Source organism: Xenopus laevis, chromosome 2L (assembly GCF_017654675.1).
Source record: "Xenopus laevis strain J_2021 chromosome 2L, Xenopus_laevis_v10.1, whole genome shotgun sequence".
Lineage (NCBI taxonomy): Eukaryota > Metazoa > Chordata > Amphibia > Anura > Pipidae > Xenopus > Xenopus laevis.
In genome coordinates this window covers 11,166,395-11,182,970 of record NC_054373.1, presented here as the reverse complement: position 1 = coordinate 11,182,970, position 16,576 = coordinate 11,166,395, and the positions used below count along the sequence as shown (strand labels likewise).

General features: G+C 39.4%; 1 protein-coding gene across 3 annotated transcripts in view; it reads right to left on the bottom strand.

Moving 5' to 3' along the window:
* brwd1.L (bromodomain and WD repeat domain containing 1 L homeolog) overlaps positions 1 to 16,576 on the bottom strand; it is a 63,462-nt gene that overhangs the window by 26,832 nt on the left and 20,054 nt on the right. For 2 of the 3 annotated variants that reach the window (XM_041581542.1, XM_018245892.2), the window contains exons 6-17: positions 16,229 to 16,327; positions 15,952 to 16,112; positions 14,400 to 14,621; positions 11,051 to 11,151; positions 10,898 to 10,968; positions 10,717 to 10,817; positions 9,937 to 9,977; positions 7,634 to 7,735; positions 7,201 to 7,345; positions 6,635 to 6,769; positions 5,985 to 6,113; positions 4,875 to 5,100 (exon numbers count right to left, since the gene is read on the bottom strand). In XM_041581542.1, coding sequence (XP_041437476.1) covers positions 4,875 to 5,100; positions 5,985 to 6,113; positions 6,635 to 6,769; positions 7,201 to 7,345; positions 7,634 to 7,735; positions 9,937 to 9,977; positions 10,717 to 10,817; positions 10,898 to 10,968; positions 11,051 to 11,151; positions 14,400 to 14,621; positions 15,952 to 16,112; positions 16,229 to 16,327 — 1,533 coding nt within the window. Of the gene's footprint in view, positions 1 to 4,874; positions 5,101 to 5,984; positions 6,114 to 6,634; positions 6,770 to 7,200; positions 7,346 to 7,633; positions 7,736 to 9,936; positions 9,978 to 10,716; positions 10,818 to 10,897; positions 10,969 to 11,050; positions 11,152 to 14,399; positions 14,622 to 15,951; positions 16,113 to 16,228; positions 16,328 to 16,576 lie in introns of those variants that run through there. The other variant, XM_041581543.1, reaches the window with a different exon arrangement.

The window sequence follows — 16,576 nt, the reverse complement described above, 5'->3', positions numbered from 1 at the left end:
TAAAGGAACAGTAACACCAAAAAATGAAAGTGTTTTAAAGTAATGAAAATATCATGTAGTGTTGCCCTGCACTGGTAAAACTGATGTTTACTTCAGAAACACTACTATAGTTCATATAAACAAGCTGCTGAATAGCAATGACGGAAATTGCAAAAAGGCTATATGGCACAGGATAAATAGTGGATAACAGATAACTATGTTCTACAGAGCTTATCTCCTGTGTAACTTTTCTCCTTTGAATGGCTGCCCCCATTGCTACACAGCAACTTATTTATATAAACAATAGTAGTGTCTCTGAAGCAAACACACCAGTTTTACTAGTGCAGAGCAACACTGCATTATATTTTTATTACTTTAAAAAATTTAATTTTTTGTTGTTACTGTTCCTTTAACCCCTCCCCCAAAACAGTTATGAGAATAGGTAAGACTTCCCCTTGGCTTTTTTCAAATCTTCAGCTTGAATATGACATGCAAAGTACACCATAGGAGAAAGGCAAAAGGGTGATGACAGCTTGAATTCCTCCGTGCGCTGAACCGGACGGCAGCTTCATACCGCTAACCTAAAGGCATCTAAGCTTTTATTTAATTTCTGCAGTTTAAATTTATGTTTCTATTCCTTTGGACAGCTTTGGGGTAATGATGTGAGCATATATTTAAGATGCAGATGCTTTTTTCACTTTACTTTGGGTTTAAGGGGTCTTTCTGTAATTTGGATCTTCATGTCTTAAGTCTACCAAAAACTCATGTAAAAATTAAATAAACCCAACAGGCTGGTTTTGCTTCCAATAAGGATTAATTATATCTTAGTTGGGATCAAGTACAAGGTAGAGATTATCACAGAGAAAAAGGAAATCATTTAACAGATTTTGGATTATCTGATTATAATGGAGTCTATGGGAGATGACCTTTCCGTAAATTCTGAGCGTGAGAGCTTGTGTGTGTGAGAGCGAATGCGAACGTGTGAGAGCGTGTGTGTCTCTTTATTCAAGTTTTTACAAAATCCCCTCACTGTGAAAACTTGAATAAAGTCACTTGAAAATTGACCCGTGTTCCTAAATACTTTCTATTACTTATAACAATGAGGAGCACCCAGGATGTGATCTGCAATATGGTGAGTGCCGGTACATTTTGGGACTAACGATACGATTGTCTACTGACTGAGTAAAGATTTTTTTTTTTTTTAAACAGATTCTTTATATCTAATAAATATATTATTCAAATAAACAGTTATTTTAGCACCTGTGTGTATGTAATGTATGCATTTTACTAAAGCTGCCCGTAGACGCAAAGATACGAACGTACGAATCGATGATCTGTGCGATTTTCGGACCGAGTGTGGAGAGTCCCACGGAGATCGGTCGTTTGGACAGGTTAAAAGATTTCTGCATGTACTGCCTATCGTATGATTTTCAGTGGGAGACTGTCACCAGCTTTGTCGGACAAAAATTTCAAAAAAATGACAAAAAAATGGTGGCAGGTCAGGAGATGGGGAAGTCCGATCGTTCGAGGATTCGAACGATCACATCTTTGATCAATGCCCAGCTTTAGATACATGGCCATAGGTGTTTGAAGACCCCTGAATAGTTCCAAAGCGGGTTGTACAATTCAGCTCTGACTTGAAATAGAGATAATCCTGAAAATATCTGCTTTTGTGTTTTTTTAGGGCTGATCTCTGCTCAGTGCACTTGTCAGAAGCTGTACTTTCCAGTGCAAATACACAGAAATGAGAGAGAGAGCAGATCCAGTTCTCTCAGCAAAGACAACGCTCCATGTGCCCTTGTCCTAAGTGCCAGTAAGCCTGCAGAAGAGATAGCCAATAGGCTTAAATTGATACTGTCATGGGAAAACATTTTTTTCTCCAAAATGAATCAGTTAATAGTGCTGCTCCAGCAGAATTCTGCACTGAAATCCATTTCTCAAAAGAGCAAACAGATTTTTTTAGATTCAATTTTGAAATCTGACATGGGGCTAGACATATTGTGAATTTCCCAGCTGCCTCAAGTCATGTGACTTGTGCTCTGATAAACTTCAATCACTCTTTACTGCTGTACTGCAAGTTGGAGTGACATCACCCCCCTCCCTTTCCCCCCCAGCAGCCAAACAGAAGAACAATGGGAAGGTAACCAGATAACAGCTCCCTAACACAAGATAACAGCTGCCTGGTAGATCTAAGAACAACACTCAATAGTAAAAACCCATGTCCCACTGGGACACATTCAGTTACATTGAGAAGGAAAAACAGCAGCCTGCCAGAAAGCATTTCTCTCCTAAAGTGCAGGCACAAGTCACATGACCAGGGGCAGCTGGGAAATTGACAAAATGTCTAGCCCCATGTCAGATTTCAAAATTGAATTTCAAAAATATTAAAAAAAAATCTGTTTGCTCTTTTGAGAAATGGATTTCAGTGCAGAAGTCTGTTGGAGCAGCACTATTAACTGATGCGTTTTGAAAAAAACATGTTTTCCGATGACAGGATCCCTTTAATGATGGCCCTCTCCTCTAGATAATCTACAGTGCCTAGGAGAATGTTGTCTTCAAAGACTTCTTATGGTCTCAGTTTGATCTGAATGACTCTTTCAAAGGAGAATGCAGCAGAGAGAAACTTTTCTGCTGTAATTTCAGGGAGCTAGGTTGGAACCTAGGTACGAAAAATAGAACATTTCAACAAAGTTTAGGAGGAAAAACAAGGCTCACTTGCCCATATTGTTCATTTTAAAGCCACGAACATTTAAACAAAGTTAAGGAGGAAAAACAAGGCTCACTTGCCCATATTGTTCATTTTAAAGCCACATTTGACGATGCATGTTTTTTTCCCAATGAATACATAATATTTACAATACTGAGAATCTACAGGATTACCTCTCTGTAGTTAATCTCTGCTGCGTTATCCTGTCATTGGCATTTACACTTTTCTATCAGAATATTAACAAATAAGTGATATGGACATTTCAAAAAGCATGCAGCAAGTGTGCTGGTGACAACAAAAGGCTGAAATCACCAGTGTGAACATTCCGTGCAATTTATCTGAAGTTTGCATTTCCATCTTGCATAATCTTAAAGGAACAGTTCAGTGTAAAAGTAAAAACTGGGCAAACTTGTTAATATGTGCAAAATCAAAAATGTTTCTAATATAAAGTCATATGAAAAAGTTTGGGGCTGTGTGGCGAGTTCAGGGACTCGGGCCCTTGTTAAAGTCGAGTGTCGGATGAATTCAACACAATATCAACAAATTCTTCAGGATAATGTTCAAGCATCAGTCACAAAGTTGAAGTTATGCAGGGGTTGGATATTCCAACAAGACAATGACCCTAAACTAGGGATGCACCGAATCCACTTTTTTTGGATTCGGCCGAACCCCCAAATCCTTCACGAAAGATTCGGCCGAACCAAAGCCGAATCCTAATTTGCATATGCAGATTAGGGGTGGGAAGGGGAAAACATGTTTTACTTCCTTGTTTTCTGACAAAAAGTCATGCAATTTCCCTCCTCGCCCTTAATTTGCATATGCAAATTAGGATTCGGCTTTGGTTCGGCCGGGCAGAAGGATTCGGCCGAATCCTGCTGAAAAAGGCCGAATCCCGAACCAAATCCTGGATTCGGTGCATCCCTACCCTAAACACACTTGGAAATCTACAAAGTACAATATTCTGGAATGGCCGTCACAGTCTCCTGACTTGAATATCATGGAAAATCTATGGGATGATTTGAAGCAGGCTGTCCATGCTTGGGAACCATCAAATTTAACTGAACTGGAGAGATTTTGTATGGACGAATGGTCAAAAATACCCACATCCAGAAACCAGACACTGATCAAAGGCTATATAGAGGCTGTCACAATTGCAAAAGGAGGCTCAACTAAGTATTGATGTAATATCTCTGTTAAGGTGCCCAAATTTATGCACCTGTCTAATTTTTCTTATGATGCATTTTGCATATTTTCTGTTAAACCAATAAACTTTATGTCACTGCTGAAATACTACTGTTTCCATAAGGCATGTTATATATTAAAAGGAAGTTGCTACTTTGAAAGCTCAGCCAGTGATAAACAAAACTCCAAAGAATTAAGAGGGGTTCCCAAACTTTTTCATATTTTTCTAATGACCTCATCATGTAAGAGTGCCCCTACATCTAACTGATCTCAAACATCTCTAACAGCTGAAAAGCAGGAAGTAGAGTTCTGGTTATTATGTTACACATCCAGTCACTCCAGCCTTTATACATTACATTTTTGGCTAACTAACTATATTAGAAACATTTTTTTTTTTTGCACAGCCTATTTACCTAGATTTTATGTTTAAACTGAACAATACCTTTAACCTCACTAAAAAGCATCTTATTTTTTTTTAACATGACATCCCTATTACAAGAAAGGGTTTACTCGATCACACCATGGCTTGAGCATCACCTGCATAATTCCAAAAACATATACAAGTACAGGACCTGGGGCTTTCCGGATAACGGATCTTTCCGTAATTTGGATCCGCATTAAGTCTCTAGAAAATCATGTAAACATTAAATAAACCCAATAGGCTGGTTCTGCTTCCAATAAGGATTAATTATATCTTAGTTGGGATCAAGTACAAGTTACTGTTTTATTATTACAGAGAAATAGGAAACTTAAGAAATTGGATTATTTGGATAAAATGGAGTCTATGGGAGACAACGTTTCTGTAATTCTGAGCTTTCTGGATAATACGTTTCCGGATAACGGATCCCATACCTGTAGGTTTTAAGATTTTTCTAGAACTGTACTTTTCAAGTTAATTTTAGTTAAGAATAGAAATATAGTATATTTTAACACTCTAGCATATAACCGTACTAAAGCGAGCTCTATGGAGTTTTAGAAGAGTTTATTATGGCATAAATTGTCTTACTGGTTTCCATGTATCCAAGCTGAGGAATTAAGTGCTCATCTTCAAAATTCTCTCTTCCAGGTACCAGGCGCTGATACTTTGGTTCATGTGGATTCCCATCACCATCCACCAAGAACGGAGGAGGCATGAGATGCGGTGCCAGCTGGGTTTGCTCATCCAACACATAATGATTGCCATCAATACAGAGAGGCCTATAGTCCGTATGGAAAAACATTTCGTCTGGTATCTAAGAGACAAACAGTCAACTGATAAAGAGTAATGTCTGATTGACATAGCCTGTACATTTGTCTTAATTATGCAAGGAACTGTACAGCTACAAACATATAGGACATATTTATGTGAGTGGGCAATTTTCCATAGGATAGCAAGAGAGAACCGCAAAATCCTATGCAGATATGGGACCTGTTATCCAAAATGCTTGGGACCTGGGGTTTTCCGGATAAAGGATCTTTCCGTAATTTGGATCTTCATACTTTAAGTCTTATAGAAAATCATGTTGACATTAAATAAACCCAATAGGCTGGTTTTGGTTCCAATAAGGATTAACTATATCTTAGTTGGAATCAAGTACAAGCTACCGTTTTATTATTACAGAGAAAAAGGAAATCACTTTTAAAAATTTGGACTATTTGGATAAAATGTAAGTCTATGGGAGACGACATTTCCATAATTCGTAGCTTTCTGGATAACGGGTTTCTGGATAACAGATCATATACCTGCTCAAGTGAATTGCACTGTCTAACTGTCTGGTCACCTTTTGATAAATATCACCGTTGGAACCCAACATTCTACAAACAAAAAAAAAAACAAACTGTGAAGCAACAAGCTCCATGCACCAAAACCAGGATCCTTGTGCCTGGCCAAACCGAATCCTAATTTGCATATGCAAATTAGGGGTTGTAAGGGAAATCATGTGACTTTTCGTCAAAAAACAAGGAAGTAAAACTATTTCCACTTTTTCCTTTCCCTGCCCCTTATTTCCATATGCAAATCTTTCACAGAGGATTCAGGGAATTGGACCGAATCCAAATTAGATTTGAGCATCCCTACTCTGTATATCAAACTTTTGTGCAGTACTGGATAAATATAGGGGCATAAAGCTAGACTCACCTTTTCATAAGGTTTACTGCAACCAAATCCAAAAATGAGCAAGTGTCCGTGTGAATCTGTGCTCGCTATGTGCTGTCCATCCCCAGACAATTTGCAGTCCAAAATGGCACCGTGTCCCTCGTGTTCAATCTTAGAAAAAACAGAACGCAAACATAAGTTAGTAAAGTTAGCAGCAAAATCTAATTGAAAAATTGCAGACTGATGAAATTAATACAAGCTTGCCACTTGTGTATCGGTTATAGCTAAAAATGACCACGGGTGGGGGGGGGGGGGGAGAATGGTCTCAGGGGCCATTGTTCATAGTGGTAGGCACAGGGATGAATTGAAGGTAAGCAGTGACTCATCAAGGCAAGACAGGGAAACTTTCTGAGGTAAGGCTCAGGAAAGGTAAGTATAGCACAATGGGCTCAGTGACCCCCTATATGAAAGCTGGAAAGAGTCAGAAGAAGGCATATAATTCAAAAAAGAAAAAAAAATTAAGGCAAATTAAAAAGTTGCTTAGAGCCATTCTAGAACATAGTAAAAGTTAACTTAAAGGTGAACCCCTTTAAATACAGATCATTGTAAATATATCTGCATACAAAAAGTGAAAGAGGTAGACAGAAAGGGAGTGTTTGCATTAATTAACACTTCCATAGAAACAGCCTTACCGTGTTACAGTAGCACTTTATTTGCTTTCCCTTGGCCACGTCCCAAATAATGATTTTTCCATCATAACCTGCGGAGATCATCACTCTGGAATCAAAGGGATGAGGCTCTAAAACATATATGTCATTCTGATGTCCCTGAGATAAAATAAAGGATATGTTAGTACATGGCTACATATATGTATGGATATATATCCACCCATCCATCTAACCTCTATCCACCCATCCTCTATCCACCCATCCTCTATCCACCCACCCATCCATCCATCCACCCACCCACCCATCCATCCTCCACCCACCCTCCACCCATCCATCCTCCACCCAGCCCTCCATCCTCCACCCACCCTCCACCAGCCCTCCATCCACCCAGCCCTCCACCATCTAATTATCATCTATTTATAAATTCTTGATCTATTGAGATGTTTCCAAATATGACTCAACAAATAACATTTCTTAATTGTATTCTGTTTCTAATCAGCCACTGGCTTTCTAAAAGCCTACACCACAGACTTTTTCCTACAGTACCCATTCCCCTCCAAAAACATGAAGAAACACAGAGACAAACTTACAGACAAAACTCGGAGCAGTTTCCCAGTATGGGACTCCCACACCTTGAGAGAATGGAGATTGCTTGCAGTAACAACCATGGTATCAGTGAGGTCCCATGTAATCATTAACACCTTTGGTCTCATAAGCTGATCTTCCTCCTCCTCACTAAAATAAACGAAATGCAATATAAATATATAACATGCTCTATTACACACATGTTGTGCCCAGTCTAACAGCCAAGCCCAATTATAGTGATTTGAGCTTTTTTTCAGCAAGTTCAACCACAGGATCACAGACACAAGGTGGGCATTGGCGTGTGGTCACAAGAAGGGAACAAGAAAGAAACACAAGGGTATAAATGTATCGTCTGTACACTGGAAATCATTACAGGTGATGTCAACAGCTAAAAAGACTAAGAATATCATATTTTAGTTTTAATCCAAAATCATTTACCCGTCTTTATCACCCTCTCGCATATCAAGCTGAATGCTTTTCCAGTCCTTCTGATACAAATACCAGATTCGAGCGGTTCCATCGTTGCTTCCACTTACAAACCTTAAAACAAAAGTGCTCTGGTAAACATATCACATTCAACTACTGAACTTCGTGTAACAATATCTGCCAAGAGTTCTGCTTGCTAACCTCTCCCACACTACCTTTTGCCAAGTTCAGATTGATGGCTCTCCCTCTATCCCACCATCTTCTATCAATTTCTGATACTGGTCTCCGACTGCCCCCCCACCTGATCCTGCCCCCAACTGTCTGATCATCTTCTATCAAGTTCTGATTACCATCTATTTTTTTTTTACTGAGCTCCCACTTTCCCACCATCTTCAGTCATCTACCAGATTCTAATCAATGACTATCCCACCATCTTCTGCAACTTCTTGACCCTTGGTATCACACTGTGCTTCTACTGTCCCACTATTTTGTGCCAAGTTCTAATCATCACACACTGTCCCCATAAAGTCTGACTCCAAGATCCCACTGTACCAACCTCCTCTATCAAATTTCTGATTCCAGTTTTCCCTTTGTTCCACCATCTTCTGTTGTCTTTCCAACTGTGTGTTACACTACCTGAGTATCTTCTCTAAACTCTAGCCTCTCACTTTGCTTTCATTGCCCCATCATCAAAGACGGGCGGATTAATGCACATGCTCCCCTATGTGATCAGAGGCCCAGGCCCGGATTTGTGGAAAGGCCACCAAAGCCTGGGCCAAAACAGCAGGATTTTAGGGGGCCGCATACTACCCAACCACCCCCACATTTGTTTTTGAAACACTGGGAATGTGCAGGAGATGCAATCATTTTTTAATTTCCCAGTGCACCAATCCCCATTAGTCTGGTCCAGATGATGAAAATTTGAGCGAACAAAAGGGAGGGGATGGGGCGAAGAACATCAGTGGGCTTAGGGGCACCTGCTATGTAAATCTAGCCCTGCAGGGGCCCATCAAGCTTTTCCATTCAATTCATATTTCTTCTGAAGTTCTGAACTCTCTCTCACTGCCCCATCTTCTTCTCTAAGTTACAATTCGCAAAAAACAGAGATATGAACTTGGAAGAAGAAATGAGGCAGTTGCACTGATTCCCCATGCTCCTGGCCATACCACAGCCTCTCTATCAAAAGTCTTTAACACTGCCTTCTCCACTCAGCTCCATCTATTGCCCAATTATGATCCGGTCTCTCACACAATGTTCCCTTTAGCCCAACACCTTCTCTTAAGTTCTGATGCCATTATATATAATTGCATATGCAAATTAGGGATGGGAAAGGGAAAACACTTTTTGCTTCCTTGTTTTGTGACAAAAAGTCACGAGATTTCCCTCCCCGGGCCTAATTTCCATATGCAAATTAGGATTCGGTTCGGCCGGGCAGAAGGATTGCGCCGAATCCGAATCCTGCTGAAAAAGGCCGAATCCCGAAACGAATGCTGGATTTGAGTGCATCCCTACTTTTAATACTAAAGCACAGCAGACAGGATATTTTTTGTTTACTACCAAATTTTAAAAAGCACATATATAAATATGTATGCGTGTGTGTGTGTGTGTGTGTGTGTGTGTGTGTGTGTGTGTGTGTGTGCACATATACACACATAGGTATGGGACCTATTATCCAGAATGCTCGGGACCTGGGGTTTTCCGGATAACAGATCTTTCCGTAATTTGGGTCTTCATGCCTTAATTAATTAATTAATTCCAATAAGGATTAATATTTATATTTATTTATACCCAACATTGAAAAAAAAAAAAAATTGCTTTGTGAGGCCACAATTTACTTTTTCTATTACTATCCAGTCCCTCCCCTGTTCATCTTCCAGTCTCTCAATTAAACCACTGCCTGGTTGCTAGGGTAAACTGTAACCTGTCAACCATATAGCGGCTGAAATTGCAGACAGGCGCTGCTGAGCAAAAAGCTAAATAATTCAAAAGTCCTGTAAAATAAAAAAAAATAAAACGAAAACAAACTGTCTTAAAATAACACTGCATCCATCATATTAAAAGTTATTTTAAAGATGAACTTTAAGGGTAAAATTATAAAGCCTTACTCCTACAGCCTGGATTGAACTATGTTCAATGTGATGTACAGGCTACCCTAAAACATACTATATTTCATTAAAAAAGTACTCTAGTGCAAGTGTGTATTATAAAAGTGCTTGTTGTACAGTTGCCTTCTACATGTGGTAGCGGATGGTACACAATTTTTTTTCCACATTTTTACATTTATGCTGGCAAAGAGAAAATCAGAATATTCATACCTTTCTCCGCTGTTTGCAAACTGGACACTGTCAATTATATCCTAAAAATATAAAAATAAATAGTATATTTGTCAACTGAGCAGAAAACTGTACAGAAAAAGAAGGATAAATATTACACCTAGCATACACAAGGAAGTCTATAAGTATTCCATATGATTATTTTATTAAAATATGTTGATGTAGGGATTATTAGAGAAGTGGTTTATGTAAAGAATATCTATATATCTATATATAGTGCATAAAGTACCCCCTATTGTAAAATATAAGGATATTATAAGTTACAGAGGAGTTCCATGGCCATATAAAAGCACAAGTGTTTTTATACAGGTCAAGGAATTCCGAGGTGATTTCTAATATCCTCATATTTTGCAACAGAGGGTACTTTATTTATTATAATACACAAGTTTCAGTGAGTCATGCGACAGAAATGACTTTGAAATTCTGATGCTAATTGCACTGGTTTCTGTGCTGCCATGTAGTAATTATGTGCATTAATTACTAATCAGCCTTATATTGTGACATTTCTATTCTATATGTACTGTATATTGTGAGTGGCTCCCTAAGCTCAGTAAGTGACAGCAGCACAGAGCATGTGCAGTGAATCAGCAGAAAAGAAGATGGGGAGCTACTGGGGCATCTTTGGAGACACAGATCTTTACTGCTTAAGGACTGTGGTTGCTTTGGGCTGGTACAGAAGCACAAAACAAAATGTACAACATTTCTACCTACTTCTTTAGTTTAACTTTCCTTGTCCTTTAAGAGAAACTAGAATATACTTACAGTGTGGCCTTCAAGTTGTATCAGCTTCTTCGGGGCTTCACAGCCAAAAAAATATAGTCTAACGGCATGATCACTGCCGCCTGTTGCCAGGTACATACCCCCTAAAGCAGACAGACATAATTTTGTTTCAGGACTTAATCAACAATTGCAGAAAAATAACAAATAGAAATTCATCTCTTACCAGCGCTACAGGAACAACAAAGCATTTGCGCTCCTGGCCCGGATTTTTCAATAAACTTTATGGGACAATCTCTGCATTTAGCAGAGACAAACAACAGTTAGAAAACAATATGGCAACAATTCAGTAAAAAGAACGATTAAAAATACAACATACTTAAACTGTAAGGTGTCCACGTCCCATTCCCAGCAGCAGACTGTTGCATCACCTCCAGTAGAGATCAGGTACCTCACGGAACCATTAATCAGGGGACTGAACTACAAAACATTATTGGTTAGACCTAGTAAGTAAATTGCAAACTTTGAGAGTGTTTACCAACGTTAAAGGGATACTGTCATGGGAAAAAAATTTAAATGCATCAGTTAATAGTGCTGCTACAGCAGAATTCTGCACTGAAATCCATTTCTCAATAGAGCAAACTGATTTTTTTTATATTTAATTTTGAAATCTGACAAGGGGCTAGACATATTGTCAGTTTCCCAGCTGCCCCCAGTCATGTGACTTGTGCTCTGATAAACTTCAGTCACTCTTTACTGCAAGTTGGAGTGATATAACCCCCCTCTCCCCCAGCAGCCTAACAACAGAACAATGGGAAGGTAACCAGATAACAGCTCCCTAACACAAGATAACAGCTGCCTGGTAGATCTAAGAACAACACTCGATAGTAAAATCCAGGTCCCACTGCGACACATTCAGTTACATTGAGTAGGAGAAACAACAGCATGCCAGAAAGCAGTTCCATCCTAAAGTGCTGGCTCTTTCTGAAAGCACATGACCAGGCAAAATAACCTGAGATGCCCCTACACACCAATATTACAACTAAAAAATACACTTGCTGGTTCAGGAATTTTATATTGGAGAGTGAGTTATTCGCAGTGTAAACAGTGTAATTTAGAAATAAAAACTGCATCATAAAAATCATGACAGAATCCCTTTAAAAAACAGCTCCATAAAACGCACTGCAGCTTAGAATAGAAAATACAAACACTATAGCACATAGCCCCTTGCACACTACCTCTTCATGGAGAGTTGTGCATAAACACAGGTACAATATTACCAATTCATTAAGATTGCAGGGTGGCTCAAAAACCAATTCTTTGGTTTTATTCTGCAAAGAATTGAATAAAAACCAGATGCTATGAAAAATGAACCTCATGTTCTGCTTGATAATTTCTGACTACCTCTTAGCTTAGTTTCTCAGCAGCAGTCCAGAGCACACTGGGCATGTGCAATATGACAGATACCAAAAAGTTGGCCTAACAATTCCAAGATTACAACCTGCTGCAGCCATCTTTAAAGGCCTGGATCACAAGCTTTCTGAACTCCTCTGCTAGTACAACAAGTCCAATTCAATAAAGCAGGGCCGCCATCAGTAATCACGGACAGCAAAGTTTTCTGGTCCCTGCCCACCGCAGCCGGGCCCCCAAGTCCCAACCCAGATCCCGTCCACAGCACAGTATAAAGCCCACACAGACATCAGCGGTGGTCAGGGCCTCCTATAAGTTAAAAGAAAACCATTGGTGCCAGGGCCACCCCATAAACGGTTTTTTTTTGTTTTTGTTTTTTTTTTTTTTAAAAAAAAAACAAAAAAAAAACACATTGGCGGCCAGGGTCCCCAATCAAAGTTTTAATTAAAAAAAAAAAAAAACATTTGTGGTAAGGGCTCCCCTAAAAGTTGAAAAAAGGATTCACTCCAGTGACAGGACCTGCATCAGTCTGTTTGCAGCTACACAAAGTGGATTTCAGCTTAAAAACCCATGTTTCATGTTTTTGGGATAAAGCCTGCTCGGTGTAGCTGTACGCAGGACGGTGCCATCAGTGGAGATAGACGAGGGTGTGAATGTGAGTGGATACACTTTTCTCTACCGCTGTACAAAACACAAGCTGCGAAAAAAAGCAGATCAACCGCATTGTGTGTCAGACTTAAAAGGCACCTGTTGGGCAAAAATATTATCCCCAACCAAAGGTGCGGGTAATAGAGACCGCACTCCAGTTGGGAGTAACTTTTTATTTATTTATTTATTTTTTAATTGCCCCCCGCCAGCGCTAGGCCATCCACACCAAGAGGGAGCTCCCAGTACGAGTACATAATGAGCGAATGCCGAGATATTATGCGCAGGCGCATGACATCGGAAGCACATGCGTTATATACAACATGGCCGCTCACACCCTGGAATTCCCTCCCGGGGCGCAAAATGTCCTAGTGCTGGCAAAAAAAGAAAAAAAAACCCCTACTGTTACTCCCAACCGGAGTGCGGGCTCTATAACCCGCACCTTTGGTTGGGGATAATATTTTTGCCCAACAGGTGCCCTTTGAAGTAGAACTAAAACCTTAAAGAAGAACTAAACTCTAAAAACAAATGTGGCTAGAAATGCCATATTTTACATACTGAACTTATAGCACTAGCCTAAAGTTTCAGCTTGTCAATAGCAGCAATGATCCAGGACTTCAAACTTGTCACAGGGGGTCACCATCTTGGAAAGTGTCTGTGACACTCACATGCTCAGTGGGCTCTGATTGGCTGTTGAGAAGCTAAGCTTATGGGTCGTCACTAATTATCCAGCAGAAAATGAGCTTCCCCTGTAATATAAGCTGATGCTACAGGTTTGCCGATTATTAAATTCTGATGCTAATTGCACTGGTTTCTGTGCTGCCATGTAGTAATTATCTGTATTAATTACTAATCAGCCTTATACTGTGACATTTCTATTCTATGTGTACTGTATATTGTGAGTGGGTCCCTAAGCTCAGTAAGTGACAGCAGCACAGAGCATGTGCAGTGAATCAGCAGAAAAGAAGATGGGGAGCTACTGGGGCATCTTTGGAGACAAAGATCTTTACTACTAGAGGGCTGTGGTTGCCTTGGGCTGGTACAGAAGCACAAAACATAATGTACATTTCTAGCTACTTCTTTAGTTCTCCTTTAATGTGAATGAATTTGGCACAGATGCTTTATTGTGCTACTTTAAAACTGCATTGTGTAGCCAGAGTCTAATAGTAAATTGTAAAGGGAGAATATAAAACCCTTTTTTTACAAAAATTTTCTTAGTGAGGATTAATCACTAAAATAACATTGAGGAGCAGGCTTTAGAAACCGAGAAATCTAGACAAGGCACAATTTCCATCAGTTTCACCATCTCCTGGTTACACCACAAGTGCATTTGCTCATACTAAAGGTATGGGACAGGTTATCTAGAATGCTCGGGACCTGGGGCTTTCCAGATAACGGATCTTTCTGTAATTTGGATCTTCATACCTTAAATCTACTATAGGTAACGTTAAATAAACCCAATAGTCTGGTTCTGCTTCCAATGTACGATTTTATTATTATAGAAAAAAAGGAATGTTGGAGTATTTGGATAAAATGGAGTCTATTGGAGAAGTAATTCAGAGCGTTCTGAATAACAGATCCCGTATCTGTATTTCAAAAAAGTTCATCTAAACTTAAGTTTGTAACTGGTATAACAGTGTAGCGCTGAAATTAAGTTAAAAAAAATCACTTACTAGCAATGAGGTAACGGAGATAGAGTGGCCCTGGAGCACAGCCACTGGTGCACAGGTTCGGAGAGACCACACACGAATAATTTTTTCACAGCTCGCAGCAGCAATTAGTGTGTTTTCGTAGTTCACAGTAAGTTCGGAGACCTCTGCTGAATGGCCTCGTAAAGTAGCTAGCAAGCGACCATTGTGTGCAGACCAAATCTTCACCAAGCCATCGTCCGCACCCTAATGTTCAAGAACAGAAACACAATGATTAGGTCACTACATCAGAGACCCAACTGTATGACTGGTAACTTTGTTTTACAGCCCAGGACTGGTTTTATTTGAGGACATTCTTAAAGAAATCTTGAAGGGGTCGTTCACCTTTGCCCTTAACGTTTAGTATGATGTAGAGAGTTATATTCTTAGACAATTGGTTTTCATTTTTTCTTATTTGTGGTTTTTGAGTTATTTAGCTTTTTATTCAGCAGCTCTCCATTTTGCAATTTCACCATTCTGGTTGCTAGGGTCTAAATCACCCTAGCAACCATGCATTGATTTGAATAAGAGACTGGAATATAAATATGAGAGGCCTGAATAGAAAGATGAGTAATAAAAAGTGGCAATAACATTTGTAGCCTTACAGAGCATTTGCTTTTAAGATGAGGTTAATGACCCCCATTTGAAAGCTAGAAAGTCAGAAAAAAAAGGCAACTAATACAAAAACTGTAAAAAAATAAATAAAACAGCCAACTGAAAGGTTGCTTAGAATTAGCCATTCTATTACATTCTAAAAGTTAACTTAAAGGTGGACCACCCCTTTAATATCACCTTAAAGGGGTTGTTCTCCTTTGAGTTAACCATTAGTATGATGTAGAGAGTGCTATTCTGAGACAATTTGCAATTGGTTTTCATTTTTTATTATTTGTGGTTTTTTATTCAGCAGCTTTTCAGTTTGCAATTTCAGCAGTCTGGTTACTAGGGTCCAAATTACCCTAGCAACCATGCACTGATTTGAATAAGAGACTGGAATATGAATAGGAGAGGCCTGAATAGAAAGAAGACTAACAAAAAGGTGCAATAACAATACATCTGTAGCTTTACAGAGTACTTGCTTTTAAGATGGGGTCAGTGACCCCCTTTTGAAAGCTGGAATGAATCAGAAGAAGAAGGCAAATAATTCAAAAACTATAAGAAAGAAAAAATGAAGGCCGATTAAAAAAAGATGCTTAGAATTAGGCATTCTATAACATACTAAAAGTTAACTTAAAGGTGAACCACCCTTTTAAATAAACAGTTTAAACTCAGAAATATCAAAGATTCTCCATATATGTCCAAAAGAATCCGCACTCACAGGACTTATAAAGTAAAAATAACCTTTATTTTTAGAACTTCAACCTCACGTTTCAGCCCAACCCTAGGCCTTTCTCAAAGGGTTGGGCCAAAACGTCAGGATGAAGTTCTTAAAATAAAGATTATCTTTATTTTATAAGCCCAGTGAGTGCGGATCCTCTACTTCACATAGATCAGGTTGTCTTTTTTCAAACCCAGATGCGTAAGTGAAAAAGGCACTCACAGTGAAAATTCTGTGACCCGTTCGATCAAATGCGACGCAGTAAACGGAAGAGCGGTGACCGAGAATCCGCCTGTGCATCTTCATACGTTGGTAAAGTTGCACAGGAAAACCTGATGTAATGCTGAGGGCACCGGACAAATGTTTCCCATAATTCACCTCCGCTGCAATACATAAAGCAGACATTGAGGGCGCAACAGACAATTACATTAAAAGAAGGAAATAACGTTTTTAAACAATACATTTTTTTTTTTATTATTCAGTGAAAAAGTTTGCTTACCAACATTTGGAGGAAACCTGATGTTAATAGGCATTTCAGGAGGTCTTCCTCTGTGCAGAGCCGCGAGCATCTGTCTATTCCACTGGACATTCTTGCATCCTGAAAAACGTTTATTTGCTTTAGTGTATGTTAAGGGCAGAGAAAAACGTGGAGGCAACTTCGGGCGACTTCGGAAAACAAATCACTCCGAGTGCCATCCAGCCGGCAATTTCGATTCTAGCCGGCGGGAAGGCAGTTTGAGGAGATTAGTCGTCTGAAGGAGAGGCGATTTGTCGCCAGATGACAATCTCAATGGGAAAGCATTGGCAGATTAGTTGCCTGCGGTAGCACATATTTACCATGGGCAAC